Source organism: Haemaphysalis longicornis, unplaced genomic scaffold (genome assembly GCF_048455015.1).
Source record: "Haemaphysalis longicornis isolate Haplotype H1 unplaced genomic scaffold, Haemaphysalis longicornis Haplotype H1 scaffold_7, whole genome shotgun sequence".
Lineage (NCBI taxonomy): Eukaryota > Metazoa > Arthropoda > Arachnida > Ixodida > Ixodidae > Haemaphysalis > Haemaphysalis longicornis.
The window spans coordinates 127,857,836-127,870,875 of record NW_027526422.1 but is presented as its reverse complement, the minus strand read 5'-3'; the positions used below and the strand labels follow the sequence as shown (position 1 = coordinate 127,870,875).

Below are 13,040 nucleotides of genomic sequence, written 5' to 3'. Positions count from 1 at the left end.
GTTTTCGTGTGACGTCAGGAGGGGATAAGCTGGCAATTGGCTGCGCTACTGCACGGGTCCCCGGCCTTCAGGCAGAGTCAGTCGGCCCAGCGTTCCGTCCGCCAGCCGCCTACGGGTCGTCGCAATTCGTTCGCTCAGTTGAAACGAAGCCAGGACACGTTTGTGAATGGTAGAATTTGCCTTTCTTTACTTGGTTAGTTTGTACACTGTATCTAGCTCCAAGTCAAGGTCGCTTCACACAAGCGCTGCACAAGCGCACATGCGACGCTTCGCTCACTGGTATGCCAGTAGGAAGATATAAGGCCTCTTGAAGGCGGGAGAAGAGTCAGCGAAGTCCATATAGGTACTAAGGAAATAAAATCAACTGATATTTTTACCGTACAGCGTAAAACTAGCGTCCGGGAAGCACTTTTTTTGCGCTGGGCGAACAAGCACAGCGGTCAGCAGCACGACTACGCATCTGCGAACGCTTTTCCGTCTACGAAATGCAATTGCTAGACGTGATCTATTGTGGAAACTCGGGCGACGCTTACTGCACGAGCGCAATACAACAAATAGTCACCTAACCTGCTTGAAATGCCAAAACTAAATAAAAGTGTAAACTGGTTGTACAATATATACCCTATATTACCAATGCCAGCGGAGCCCGCTCCGTGGCCGAGTGGTTTGGGTCGCTAGGTATGCCACCGCAAGTGTTTTGCAAGTCACGGGTTCGAATCCCCGCGGGTACGTGCTTTTTTTTTTGTAAGTTAACTTTTTCATTTTCCGCCGATGTTTTCTATATTGAGTACACCTTTTTTTTTGGGACCGCAACGTTCATGGCTCCACGAAACTAGTTCACAAAACGCGCGCAGGCTGGCACTGGCGCGCTAGCGAGTTCTCGTTGGCGTGCTGTTGCCATAAGCACCGACTGCTTGCAGGCAGTGGGCACAGGCCAGAATGAACAGACCCTTGGCCTGGTGCGAACACGCTTTTTACGATACAGGCATGAGGAAGGCAAGCTCCAAATATGGGGGAAAAGCGCATGACATTTGGGCGTCTGCGGGTACGCGGAGGGCGTTCATGCACTGCGTAGGTCTCGGCTAGTGAATGCTACGACTACAAGCCGTCCTGGGAGGCTTATCTTGTGCATTTTACAGCCGACAACATGGCAGAAGCGCGGTGCGATGATTACTGAGATATTGAGAATGCCCATCCAACAAAGCCATTGGTTATGTTTTACAGAACCGAAACCGAAACCGAAACTTGTGTGATTGCTAACCTTGGGCATCGTCCAATCACGGTGCCCGCTCCTCCCAACGTCACAGCTTTAGTTGGTGCGGCCGCCGCAACCGCGCATGGTAGTTTTTCTTCTTTCGCGCTTTGTAAAATAATTACCGATTTGTCAACCGGATAAACGATAAAGAGTGTGCTAATTTGAGCCAGTCTACGCAGTGCAAGCAAAAACGGGAGCTTGACAAATTAACTTCAGTGTCCCTTTAAAACGGCTTCGTTAGTTTCAACATAATTTCTTTAAAAGCGAATAACCATTGCTGCTTTATTTCGCGGCAAAACGAGTGAAGCTTTGTTCTTACCCAAATTTGGCGATTCCAACCTATTTCTAGCTTAAGGGCAGCTCAAGAGATGTTTCTAGACAGGTGCGACCTTTCGGGATATCTAGACAGGTGCGACCTGTGGGATATCTATCACAGTTTTTACCACCTGCTGTCGCTGTTGGGAACGACTGCGTTACTCCTATGGGCTGGTGACCGTTTAGGCTCAATTACAATGATTGAGGCGTGCTGCGATGAGGTGCACATCGGTTCGTCCTTATGACGAAGCAGGACCCCTGAACTAGATCGTAGCAATTGCAGGGTGCGGGTCTTCCGCTACTGGGCTTTGCGTGTCACTGACCGGTGCTTGCGTTATGAGAGCACATGTTTTCAAATTCTCACGCACAGTCACCACCGTGTTAAAGGAAACAAAAGCTCTACCCCACTCGCGCGAGCTAGTTGCTATGAAGGGCTCCAATATCGAGGAAGAACAAAAGTGGTCGCGGGTCTGCCTGCTTCAATGAAAATGTTTCTTCAAAAGACTTTAGTCTTCCGCCGCTCTTGCCAAGCAACTCATCCCCCGCTCTCCGCTCTCTCCTCTGACGCCTTTCTTGTCCAATTCAATCTTCTCGTGATGAATTGAATGGAGTTTGTTCAATGCAGTTAAATTTTTCCGCGTTCCAACTGCTAGCGCGCCATCTTTTGGGGCAACGTGAATCATTTTTCTTATCTTTGTTTCTTGCTCTACTTGGAACATTACAACCGGGAGCTTTGCTCTGTTTGCGTTTGTTTTATTTTGCAGGTGTTGGGAGTGTTTCACGGGCATTTTTAAATCGCTGCTCTTTGTGTTTTGCTACCTTAGATGCCACCGCAACGCGTATATTTAAATAAAAGAACGTTGGAACTACTGGTACCAACATTCTGTCTCAAATGTGTTTGAGGTTTCATTTGCGCCAGATAATGGGGACCTGAATGTCTAGCGCCAGCAGTTTTAGTTGTTCACAACGGTTCTTTTAGCAGGAAGGCTTATTTGAGAGATACACAGACGAAGCAAAAATGTCGCATTTAAGTCGCCCAAAAATGTCTATAGTTTCTAAAAGTCCTCATAGAACGCTGTGTTCTTTACGCAGCCGGAGCAAGCGCAGGCTCTGCGAACAATGTGGGCCCTGGAGACGTCGCACAATGCGGCCATATTTGACCCTGCCGGGCCGGAGACATGGCTGAAGACTCGCCTGTTCTTCATGCGCCACATGCGGACCTTGTGTGGCGAAGCTGACCAGGTTGCCAGGCCAACGCGACTGGCCGCCATGATGCTCCCGAAGTTCTCGAGCGCCTTCAACTGCACTACTACTGCGCCCCCTTACCCCCTTGACTGTAATGAAGCTGTAGTGGAACTTCATTAGAATTCTAGTTTTGAAGCATCCTAGAGTCCAACTAAGTATTCACAATAAATGTAATTACACCCGACCGCGTTATGGTTACTCCCTTTGCGCCTCACCAGCGCGTTGTCATCCTTCGCAACTAAATGCATTCCGGTGGTTGACACGTGATGTGTTAAAAGCGTGAATGTGTCCGGACTACGAAAGACAAGGGTACTTGAAATTCGGTAAGAGAGGACACCGTTCTTCAGCGAACATCAAGGGGTGATGCGAGTTAATTGAGTACCGCAGTTATTAAATAAAAACCGTGGGCAACTCGTACATTGTTGTTCTTTAGCTTATTCCTTCGCATTATTGTGTTTGCAGCTTTTATGTAGAGCAGGTCCCCGTAGAGTACCAGAAGTGCGTAGCGCAGCCGTGGTAACGCTTCTAAAACGAAGCTGTAAAATGCTCGACGGAAAGGAAGCTCGTGGTCCCGTCCAAGCATGCAAGACTGCTCCGGCGCAGTTCCAGGCGCATGCGCAAAAAATCTGGTTGAAGAGGAGTCAGAAGTAAAGAGACAGACATGGGTCGGGTTTGTCGATGACGTGGGTGTGCACTCGCATCCACCGACGCCGGTAAGTGGGAACATCGCATGGGAGGAGGTGGGGGGAAAGTCGTCAACCGCGTTACCCGTTGCGAAAGTATTCTTTTGTACATCAAGCTGTTGGCACCCAAGACTTCGAAGCGTCACGTTAAGCTTAAGCTTGTCCACTTTGGCGCATACGTTAGTGTAGCAAAATGTTACATACCCGCAAGAGGAGAAGGAGGGAACAATTTATTCAAACGAAACGTTGAGCGTCGAGGATGTCCCGGCCCAAGTTCACCAACGCCAACTGGACCGTCAGATGGTCCGAGGCTAGCCAAGCCCACCACGTTGAAGAGTGTCACATACTAGACGTGGTGTACGAAACAGCGCCTTGTAAGAAATAAATTCTGACGCAAAGATAAAATGATGATGATTATGATGATAGGCCATCTGGCGAAGTTCGGCGCCAGTTCCTTCGTATTCACTACACTATAACGAGTGCTGCATCACAAGTTCATTTATGATGAGGCCATCATAAGGAGTCCTTAGCTTACCGAGTCATTTTTGCTTTAAAACGTCGTTTATATAAAAAAAAAGCATTGACAACAATTTGGAAAGAATATGCTCATGACGCAGCGATATCGGCGGTATCCCCACAATATTTTTGGATACAATGCCTGGATATTGTTGTCCGCACTTACCTGTTTGTTTACCTCGAATACAAAACAAATATATGTCAGCTGTAGGAGTGCAACGAACCAGTGCATGTGCCATTAAAAAAAGCGGCAAAATACGGTGACAGAGAAATGAAATTCAAAGTTTAATGTCGTGTTGCTCTTTTTAGCGTCACTGCCTTTTCCCGCGACGTTTTCCACGATGTATCAATGCCAACTCTTCCAAAGTTTTATTGTGCTGAGCGAGTGAATTTCAGAAATGACGTGCGACCATTCTTAATCATGCTGTGTCAACAATGCGATTACGATTGCATGGCAGTATGTGTTGGCGAAGTGTATTCGTTTCACACCTACCCCTCTCTTACCTTTTTTTCCCACTTCCCTGGCTTCCTTCCACTCCTTCCTCCCTTGCCTTGACTTTATCCAGCCTCAAGGCGATGATGATGATGATTGCTATTGGTATCCCCTTTGTAGCGGGGTGATGACGTGTCATCTTACGAAAACGGACTAATATACTTATGTTTTCCACTCTTGGTTCAGTACTAGCGCTGCGTAAGGAAGGCACAAAACGCTTACTACGCACAAAATACTTTTTTTCCCGTTACAGGAGGCAATATTCCCCTTTCTGCTTTTCGTCCACCAGCATTCTAATCTTCTTTTCGTCGTCTCGACAGTCTTGAAGTTAACTTCCTCTGTGATACCCTTAAACCCTAGGGCTTCTGGAAGACGAATATTCCCCTGATGCAGATTTGAATGAATACCCTCGCATTCTAACACTATGTGCCGCATAGTTTGTTTCTTTTCCGCAGTCCACGCATACACCATCATTTTGTGAACACTTCCGCACAACGCTCTTAGTTCGCAAGCAACCTGATTTGGCCTCAAAAAGCAAAGAACTGCCCTGGGAATCATCGTAGAAATTTTCCTTTCTGATGTCCAATTTCTCAGCCGTGTAGATCTCTAACGACGTTTTAGCTTCCAATTTTTCTCTACATTTATTCGTTTCTACCTGCCTTGTCTTTTTTTTTTTTGCTTACCTTTGTTGTTTTGGATTCTCCACTGTACTTTCCGTATATCATCGCTAGTCTTCTAGTCTTCCTTAACCACGGCGTGTCCACGCTTTTCAAGTATAGGTACCTAAAATCTTAGCTGCCCACCTACGTTGATCCATTGCTCTCAATCTCATCTCAAAACATATTTTGCTCTGCGCTTCTCGAACTTCAAACGACGCCCATCTCATATCTCCCTGCACTGCTTCGTTAGAGAGAGAATAAACCTATTTAATTTGGAGCTTAATGGTGGAGGATGGTGAGAGCACCGGTGGGGGGCGTCCGCTAGTCCGGGATGCCCAGGTCCTTGCTGGCTGCTCGTGCCCTCTCTATCAGCATGCGCTGGGTCGAGAGGTCCGAGCTGGACAGCCGGTCCATCCACTGCTCTTACGTAGGACGGGTATTGGGTGTGAGGGATGGGGATTGTTGGCCCTCCCAGACGAGATGGTACAGGGTGCCTGGATGGGGGCAAAAGTGGCAGGTACTATAATACTGGGTGGGGTAGATATGGTAGAGGAGGGTACAGTGCGGGTAGGAGTTGGTCTGTAGCCGGCGGAGTGTGGTCGCTTCGGCTCTGGAAAGGTGGGAGTTGAGTGGTGGGAAGCGTTGACGCTCGTGTCTGAAGTGAGCGAGAATTTCCGCGTAGCCATTCAGTGTGTGGGGGCCTTCTCCGTGTCTTGGCACTCTTCCGAAACGCTAGTTGTTTTTCCATGCGTCATTAAGGCTAAACGGCCTACCGTTCTCTGGTTCACTTCAAGGCCTGATAGAACGTCTGATTTTAAGCAGAGTAGAGCATTCGCAAATGTGAGCCCCGGTACCAGTACTCCTTTCCACATTCCTCTCACTACTTCATATTTGTTATACCACCACAGAGCTCTATGCTTCATTATAGCTGCGTTTCGCTTTCCCTTACCCTAAAGTTGCTCCTCGTGAGTTCTTAAGTAGTTATCCCCTTCGTTTATCCACACTCCCGAATATTTATATTCCTTCACGAAGGGTAATTCGCCTTGCTGGGTAGACCACTCTGTCCTTGACCTTCATCGAGGCTTCAATCCGACAGCGTCGCCGACGCCACCGGCTTTCTTCGGAATGAAAATAGTGTAGCTAGCGCATTATATACTCGTTTCGGTACATCGTCATGACCACTCAGCAGAAAGAAAAGGTGATAAACAGGCAGGGAACGTGTATGCTGGTCTAATACCATGCTTTTTATTTGGCGTGCCGAGAGAAAAACTTGTACTGATAATTCGTGAACGCCTTCACACTCCTGTACCAGTGTACGATAACTTGTGCCCCACCAAATTCGTCGTGAACATTGGCTGACACATCAAGACAGAACTGGCTTCCTATGATTGGGAATTTTCTATCGCCTTTTTAAATCTACCTTCCGTGACTGCGCAAGCGTAAATAGCACCTGGACCTTGTAACTCCCGAAGTACGGACTTGTCCAAAATAGAACAAACCTTGACAGTTTTCCGCACGCAGTTATAACTATGGTGCATTGTTATAGTGGCTAGAAGACATTTTGTGCAAGGTAAAGTGCCGCGAATGGCACGGACTGCTAAACTAGTTCACAAATGCGCATTGCTTCTTGACGTATGTCAGACCACAAACCCATGACGTCCGAACCGTGGGTCTTTTCGGCGATCGTAGCCTCCATGCGTCTAAGCTGGTCCGGTGAGAAGCACTCCTTCCAGCCTCCAACCTTGGCCTTCCTGACGAAGTTATGGCACTTGCTGTTTCCTCCGTGAGCCACTTTAGACGAGACGTCCAGCTCCTTTAGCATTTCGTTCACCTTGGGGTCATTCTGCCATGCTAGATTTAAAGCCATGATATTCCGCATGTTCTCAGGTCCACTCCTCTCTATGATGATGTCGACTAGCATCTTGCCTTCTGCGCCATCGGTTTCCAGCATGTCTCCGTAGCATTCCCCGATGAACCGAGCCAGTCGCAGAATTGTCCCCCGGGTGTCCTTTTTGAGTTCCTCGTACGTTACGAAGAACAGGTTGGGCTCGTTTTTCAGAGAGTAGCCGCCCACGACGTGCTTGAAGTAGTCTCCGAAACAAAGGTCTCCCTCAAGGAAGGCCTCCAGGAAGTCGTCGAACGTACCGTCTTCGAAACGGTAGATACTCATGTCTTTAACCTGCGGGAATAAAGTTTGTGAAAACTGACAAGTTCCAACTCACTATTACACTATTAAAGAATAAAGCAATTCTTAGTACGTTAAAAAAAAGCCGGAGTGGCACAGTACAGAAGGCCTTATTTGTCTTAAGGGGACCAAAATCGCATTTTAAAAAGGTTGACTGAAATCGCACAAAGGATTTCCGACGCTGTTGTAATCTTTTATCGATAATAAAACATTTTATCATCAATAATTTGTCTGAATTCGTACGTGAAATGGGGAAGCGAATGTCTATGTACTAGGGTGTACGTATGGACTGAGAGGGAGGGTGAGAGAGGAGACATATGACCTAAACAATCTTTTGCTCAGTGGCGAAGTTCCCAAAAAGACGGAGTCCCGGGTTCAATTTCCGGGGAAAAACGGGAGAGGCCTTTGCCGTGCAGTGGGCGTAGATAGGCTGGTGATGACGATGATGATGATGGCTGCTGGTGAGGGCCGGGTTATGATTACGTGTAATATAAATTGAGGTGTAAAAAATGGTTTCCTGTTAAGTGCTTGAAAACGCGTTTAGTAGAAAACACGGGATCGTGGGATCGGGGGATACGAAGCAAGATGAGTGTAGTGGAAGGTGTTGTTTGTGAAGTTCCAGAACGTGTCCGCGTCGTGTCGAGTGTTGTGCATTGAATGAGGATGCGAAATATGCACAGACCGTCACCACTCCTGCTATACGGGGGTCTTGGAGACACAGTGAGCAGGTGGGAGTGTGTTACGTGTGTGTGACCTATCCGTAACCTTTCTAAGGCAACGTCCGCGTGTCTCTTGGGTGAGTTGTTACGCGACAAATCTGCAGCGAGAAAAACGCTTTCTGAAATAAATGATTTCACGTGAGATCGTGCGCAGATTCTGAGAGCGAAAGCTCTGCTGAAACGGAGTTTCCTTTATGCTACATCTGATTAAACAAAGTAAACAGCTGGTATTATTTAAATACGTCCGAGGCTAATTTGTGGAAGTGACTCGCTGGCACGCAGGCCTAACTCTAAGGGTTTAACGTTGAGGGTGATGCGTGGTGACATTTAAGATTTGCACAACAAAAACAAAAAAAAGAAGCGGGAGAATAATATATCCCGTGGACAGACATGGCCCTTGGTTGTTTCTTGAAGTAGACCATGATACAACATCAGCCCTGCGCGGGGTAGCAGCTGTTAAATCGTCACTATTTCGTGGGTTTCCCTTGATATCCGGCCTAACTATCTACTGTTGTCTTTGATACTTCTAAACATTTATTGAGAAAAAGCAGTATTTTGAGTGCACGAGAATTCTGTTTTGATTTTGTGGCTGCTTTAAACTACAAAATGTTTTTCGCACTTCGCTAATAATTAACTTATCGCACCGGTTCAGGTTGGGATTTAGTCGAATCAGCACTGAACCGGAACAAAATGAAAAAAAAAAAAAAAAATATATATATATATATATATATATATATATATATATATATATATATATATATATATATATGAGAGAGAGAGAGAGAGAGAGAGAGAGAGAGAGAGAGAGAGAGAGAGAGAGAGAGAGAGAGAGAGAGAGACGGATTTTCGCAAAAGGGCCTTTATCCGGTCGCCGAGCCCACACATTCGACCGCAGTCGAAACGAGGGGATGATGATGATCATTTACAGACGATAATGACGATGGATGTACGGATATGAGTGACCGGGAAACACTCCCCTTGGTGTCCACAGTGCAAGCGATGATGGTGATGTTGCGTTCAGGCATACTGTCCGGCAATAACGTCCCTATGCTCACATGTTTCCCCCTCAGCTGAAGGCAGCCTCCTGGCCGGGAATGATTACAGCTGTCGACGTTGAAAGGGTTTTAAGCGGGATACGTAGACTATCTCTGTTCCACGACACCTACGATCAGTTGAAGTGTCCACTGGTGTCACACAATAGTTGACTGGAGAAGTCTGTCGCATAACAACGTAAGGACCGATGTAACGGGGTAGGAACTTTTCACAAAGTCCAGGCGTGCGTACAGGCGTCCACAGGAGCACCTTGTCTCCTTCGGAGAATTTGACGGAGCGATTGGTTGCATCATACAGCGCTTTCCGTTCTTGCTGACGGGTTTCCGTGCGGTCTCTGGCCATGCGTCGGCAGTGCGCTATGCGCAAAGCGAACTGTTCCTGAAACGGCGAAGTAACAGGAACAGGAGAGGAGAAAAAAAATGTCCCTATGGCAAAAGAGGGCTGACGGCCAAAAACCAGAAAGAAGGGCGAGTAGCGCGGTGGTGCGCTGGACTGCAAATTTATATGCGAAATTGACGAATGGTAGAATGATGTTCCAATTGCTGTGGTCGTGGTTGATGTACATGGAGATCAAATCGGACGGAGTGCGATGGAAACGTTCGGTGATGCCATTTGTTTGTGGATGGTAGCTGGAACAGGTTATGTTGACAGTATTGGTGGTTCGAAGAACTTCAGCGAGTATGTGCGAAAAAAATGCTCTGCCATGGTCGCTCAACAGAACTCGAGGCACTCCATGCCGCAGGATGATGATGTGCAACACGAAGTCAGCAACTTCTTCAGCACAACCAGATCGAAGCGCAGCGGTCTCCGCAAATCTAGTCAAATAGTCTACGGCGGTTATAATTCAACGGCAGCCATCTGAAGTTGACGGTAAAGGCCCGTACAAATCAATCCCGACTGCTTCAAATGGAGCAGAAACACGGAGGTGGTTGAAGCATACCGGCCGGGGGTGACGGAGATCGTATTCGGTGCTGACAAGAAGGGCAGGAGGCCACGCACTTGGCGACGCTAGTAGACAGACAGACCTGGCCAGAAAAAGCTATTTCAAACCCGATCGCAAGTTCTTTGAAAGCCAAGATGACCAGCGGTGGCGTGATCATGAAGTGCTTGGAGAATGAAAAGACGCAGTCTACGAGGAATGACAGGCACCCAGTTATAACCAGCCGGATGATGATTTGCACGGTGTAGCACGCCGTCAATAAGCTTAAAGAGGTGAAGTTGGCGTCCCAACCGGCTGTTGGGCGGCTGAGCAGATATATTGAGTCGGTCAATCAAAGTGCGGCAGTAGGTATCTTCCCGCTGCAACGTTGGCAGTTCCGAGGATTGGACCACTGAAGCATAGTTGAGAGGGGCTAATGGCAAGCTTGTGTGCCGGGATGCCGAGGTGGTAGGGGGCATGGACGAGGATAAGGGACAACGCGAAAGGACATCAGCATCCACATGCTCTCTGCCACACCTGTACGTAATCGTGAAATCGTACTTCTGCAAACGCGAGGCCCAGCGTCCTAAGCGCCCAGACATTTTTTTTAGCGTTGATAGCCAACAGAGGGCGTGATGATCGGTGACAATGGTGAAATGTCAGCCGTACGTTTATGAGTGGAACTTCTGAATAGACCAGACAACAGCCAGACATTCCTGTTCTGAGATAGTGTAATTTCGCTCGGCGGGTGCCAGCGAACGACTAGCGTACGCGATTACTCTTTCACGAAGCTGAGCATCAGACTGTAGAAGAACGGTACCAATGCCGCACCCGCTTGCATCGGTATGCAGTATGGCAGGTGCCGTTTCGTCGAAGTGACGCAGGACAGGGTGAGATGTAAGAGCGTTTTTGAGGGCTTGAAAAGCTTGTTGGCACTCATCCGTCCAGTTGAAAGGGACGTCCTCTGCTAGCTCGGCTGCAGCCAAAAAGAAACTGTACGCCCGTGTGCAACACGCGGAGGAGACCTACGCATCATACATTGAAGATGTCATCGTGCTCTGCCGCCGGGTCGACAAGGATATGCCTGAAACTGAGAAGGTGCGGCACATCGTAAACGGAATTGCTTCTTTTGTATTTAATGCAATAGCGATACACAATCCCAGTACCATTGCCGATGTGCGAACGATATGCCAGCGGCTCGACCATCTGCAGTGCATCCGCTTTCAACAGGACACCTTCCCTACCTGCCCTTCTGGCTATGCCGAACTCCGTATGTTGATCCGTGACATCATTCGTGAAGAGCTGCAACAGCGCGACACGCCCTATTTTGAGAACAACTACGGCCCCGCACCTGGGCTCCGTGACATGGTGAGAGAGGAGCTTGTGTCTATGACATTCCTTCCCCAGCCATGTCATTCCGCCCCTCTTCACGTGCAGTCTTACTCCGAGGCCGCATCACGGTTACCTGTGCCCGTGGAGCCTATTGTTTCACCGCCACCGCATGGCCACTTGACCGCTCTTTCGACGCCCTCGGCCGCTCCGCCTTTCCGTTCAACGTGGCGAGCACCGCGCCCTCCCAGCGACCGCCCCGTATGCTACTACTGTGTCATTCGAGGGCATATTTCCCGCCTTTGCCGATGACCCCAGCTGGACGAGCGACGCAGCTACGCCCCCTACGAACGGGATAACCGCTTCAGCTACCCCATTCGTCAGCGTATGCCGTCACCCCCTCCGGGCCGCTCGTCGTCCCCTCCTGACGCCCCGGACCTTCCCCGCGGAGTGTTCTAGTTCACTCTACCCGCGGTACCCGCCTCACCCGACTAAGGTCCCTAAAATTACTAAGGTAGCGCCAACTGCTCCCTCCTTCTCCGCTGCCCTCCTCTTTTAGGGGCGAAGCCCCTTAAGGCGTGGGTCTGTCCATTCTCGACGTATGTATGTAGCCACCTCTAGTTTAGTTCTTGGATTGTTTACTAGATGGCGTGGCTACCTCTAGTTTAGTTCTTGGATTGTTTACTAGATGGCGGTACTTGTATATGATGAAAAGATGCGCTTGGATTGTTTACTAGATGGCGTGGCTACCTCTAGTTTAGTTCTTGGATTGTTTACTAGAAGGCGGGGAGCGTTGTAATAAAATCCGTTCGCTGTTGGCGCGCGCTCGGAGTCGCCCGATGGTAAGGCCGACCTCCATGCAGCGAAATGCAGGCGCAAAGGCGGCCAACGTCGCCCGGCGGCGGCCGCTCCGCCGCCGGCGTCGAAAATACGGCTGTTCGTCGGCGATCTACGCGAGCTAGATGTCGAACGCGCGGCGGCGAACGCGACCGGAAGCGGCAAACTGCATTTTGAGGCCGCAGCCAATCACAGCCTCGTACTTAGTTGTACTTCCTGTCCTGTCTTCCATCGGCGGCGTTCGCCGGGTCACGTTGCATGGAGGTTGGGGTGGACGAAAACTGAGCGGCGCGTCAAACCACGGCGTCCGCCGCAACCTCCACGGCGGCCGTGGAGGTTGCGGCGCGCGGTTTTACCGATGATTTCCCCTCAGGAGCTTCGCCCACTCATCATCATTCACCCCGTGGATATGCTGTGAATTTTTTTTGGCTCCCCTCACCCGCGGCGCCGACAGACGGCGCTGCGGTCGCCGAGGAGTGCGAACATGCTCATATCGGCTCCGTAATTAATCTCCGATTACGCAGTGCTGGTTGCTTTAATCACCACGATTTTAGTACCAGTGTGTGCGCGAACGTAACGGTCATCGACCGATACCGGACTTTCAGCAAAAGGTGCGTTTTTCGCCAATTTACTGAGCTCGCACTTTTTCACCGCTGGCATGGTGAAGCTAAGCCTAACGCACTGAGCGTTTGCTAAGCCTAACCGCCGGCGTGCTGCCGAACACGATGGAAGACGCAGCTACTACGCCACCAAGGGAGGGGTCAATGACCCCGATGTGCGTACAAGTAGAAGGGGAGGAAATGACGCCTGAAGAGTTCGCGCGATCGACCGG

General features: G+C 49.2%; 1 protein-coding gene across 2 annotated transcripts in view; it reads right to left on the bottom strand.

Moving 5' to 3' along the window:
- Nucleotides 1-6,373: 6,373 nt before the first annotated feature.
- The window catches only part of LOC144146950 (amine sulfotransferase-like), a 48,544-nt gene continuing 41,877 nt past the window's right edge, over nucleotides 6,374-13,040 (bottom strand). The window contains exon 3 of one of the 2 annotated variants that reach the window (XM_077678924.1): nucleotides 6,374-7,345. In XM_077678924.1, the coding sequence (XP_077535050.1) occupies nucleotides 6,764-7,345 (582 nt within the window). In that variant the 3' untranslated portion in view covers nucleotides 6,374-6,763. The remainder of the gene's footprint in view (nucleotides 7,346-13,040) is intronic. The other variant, XM_077678923.1, reaches the window with a different exon arrangement.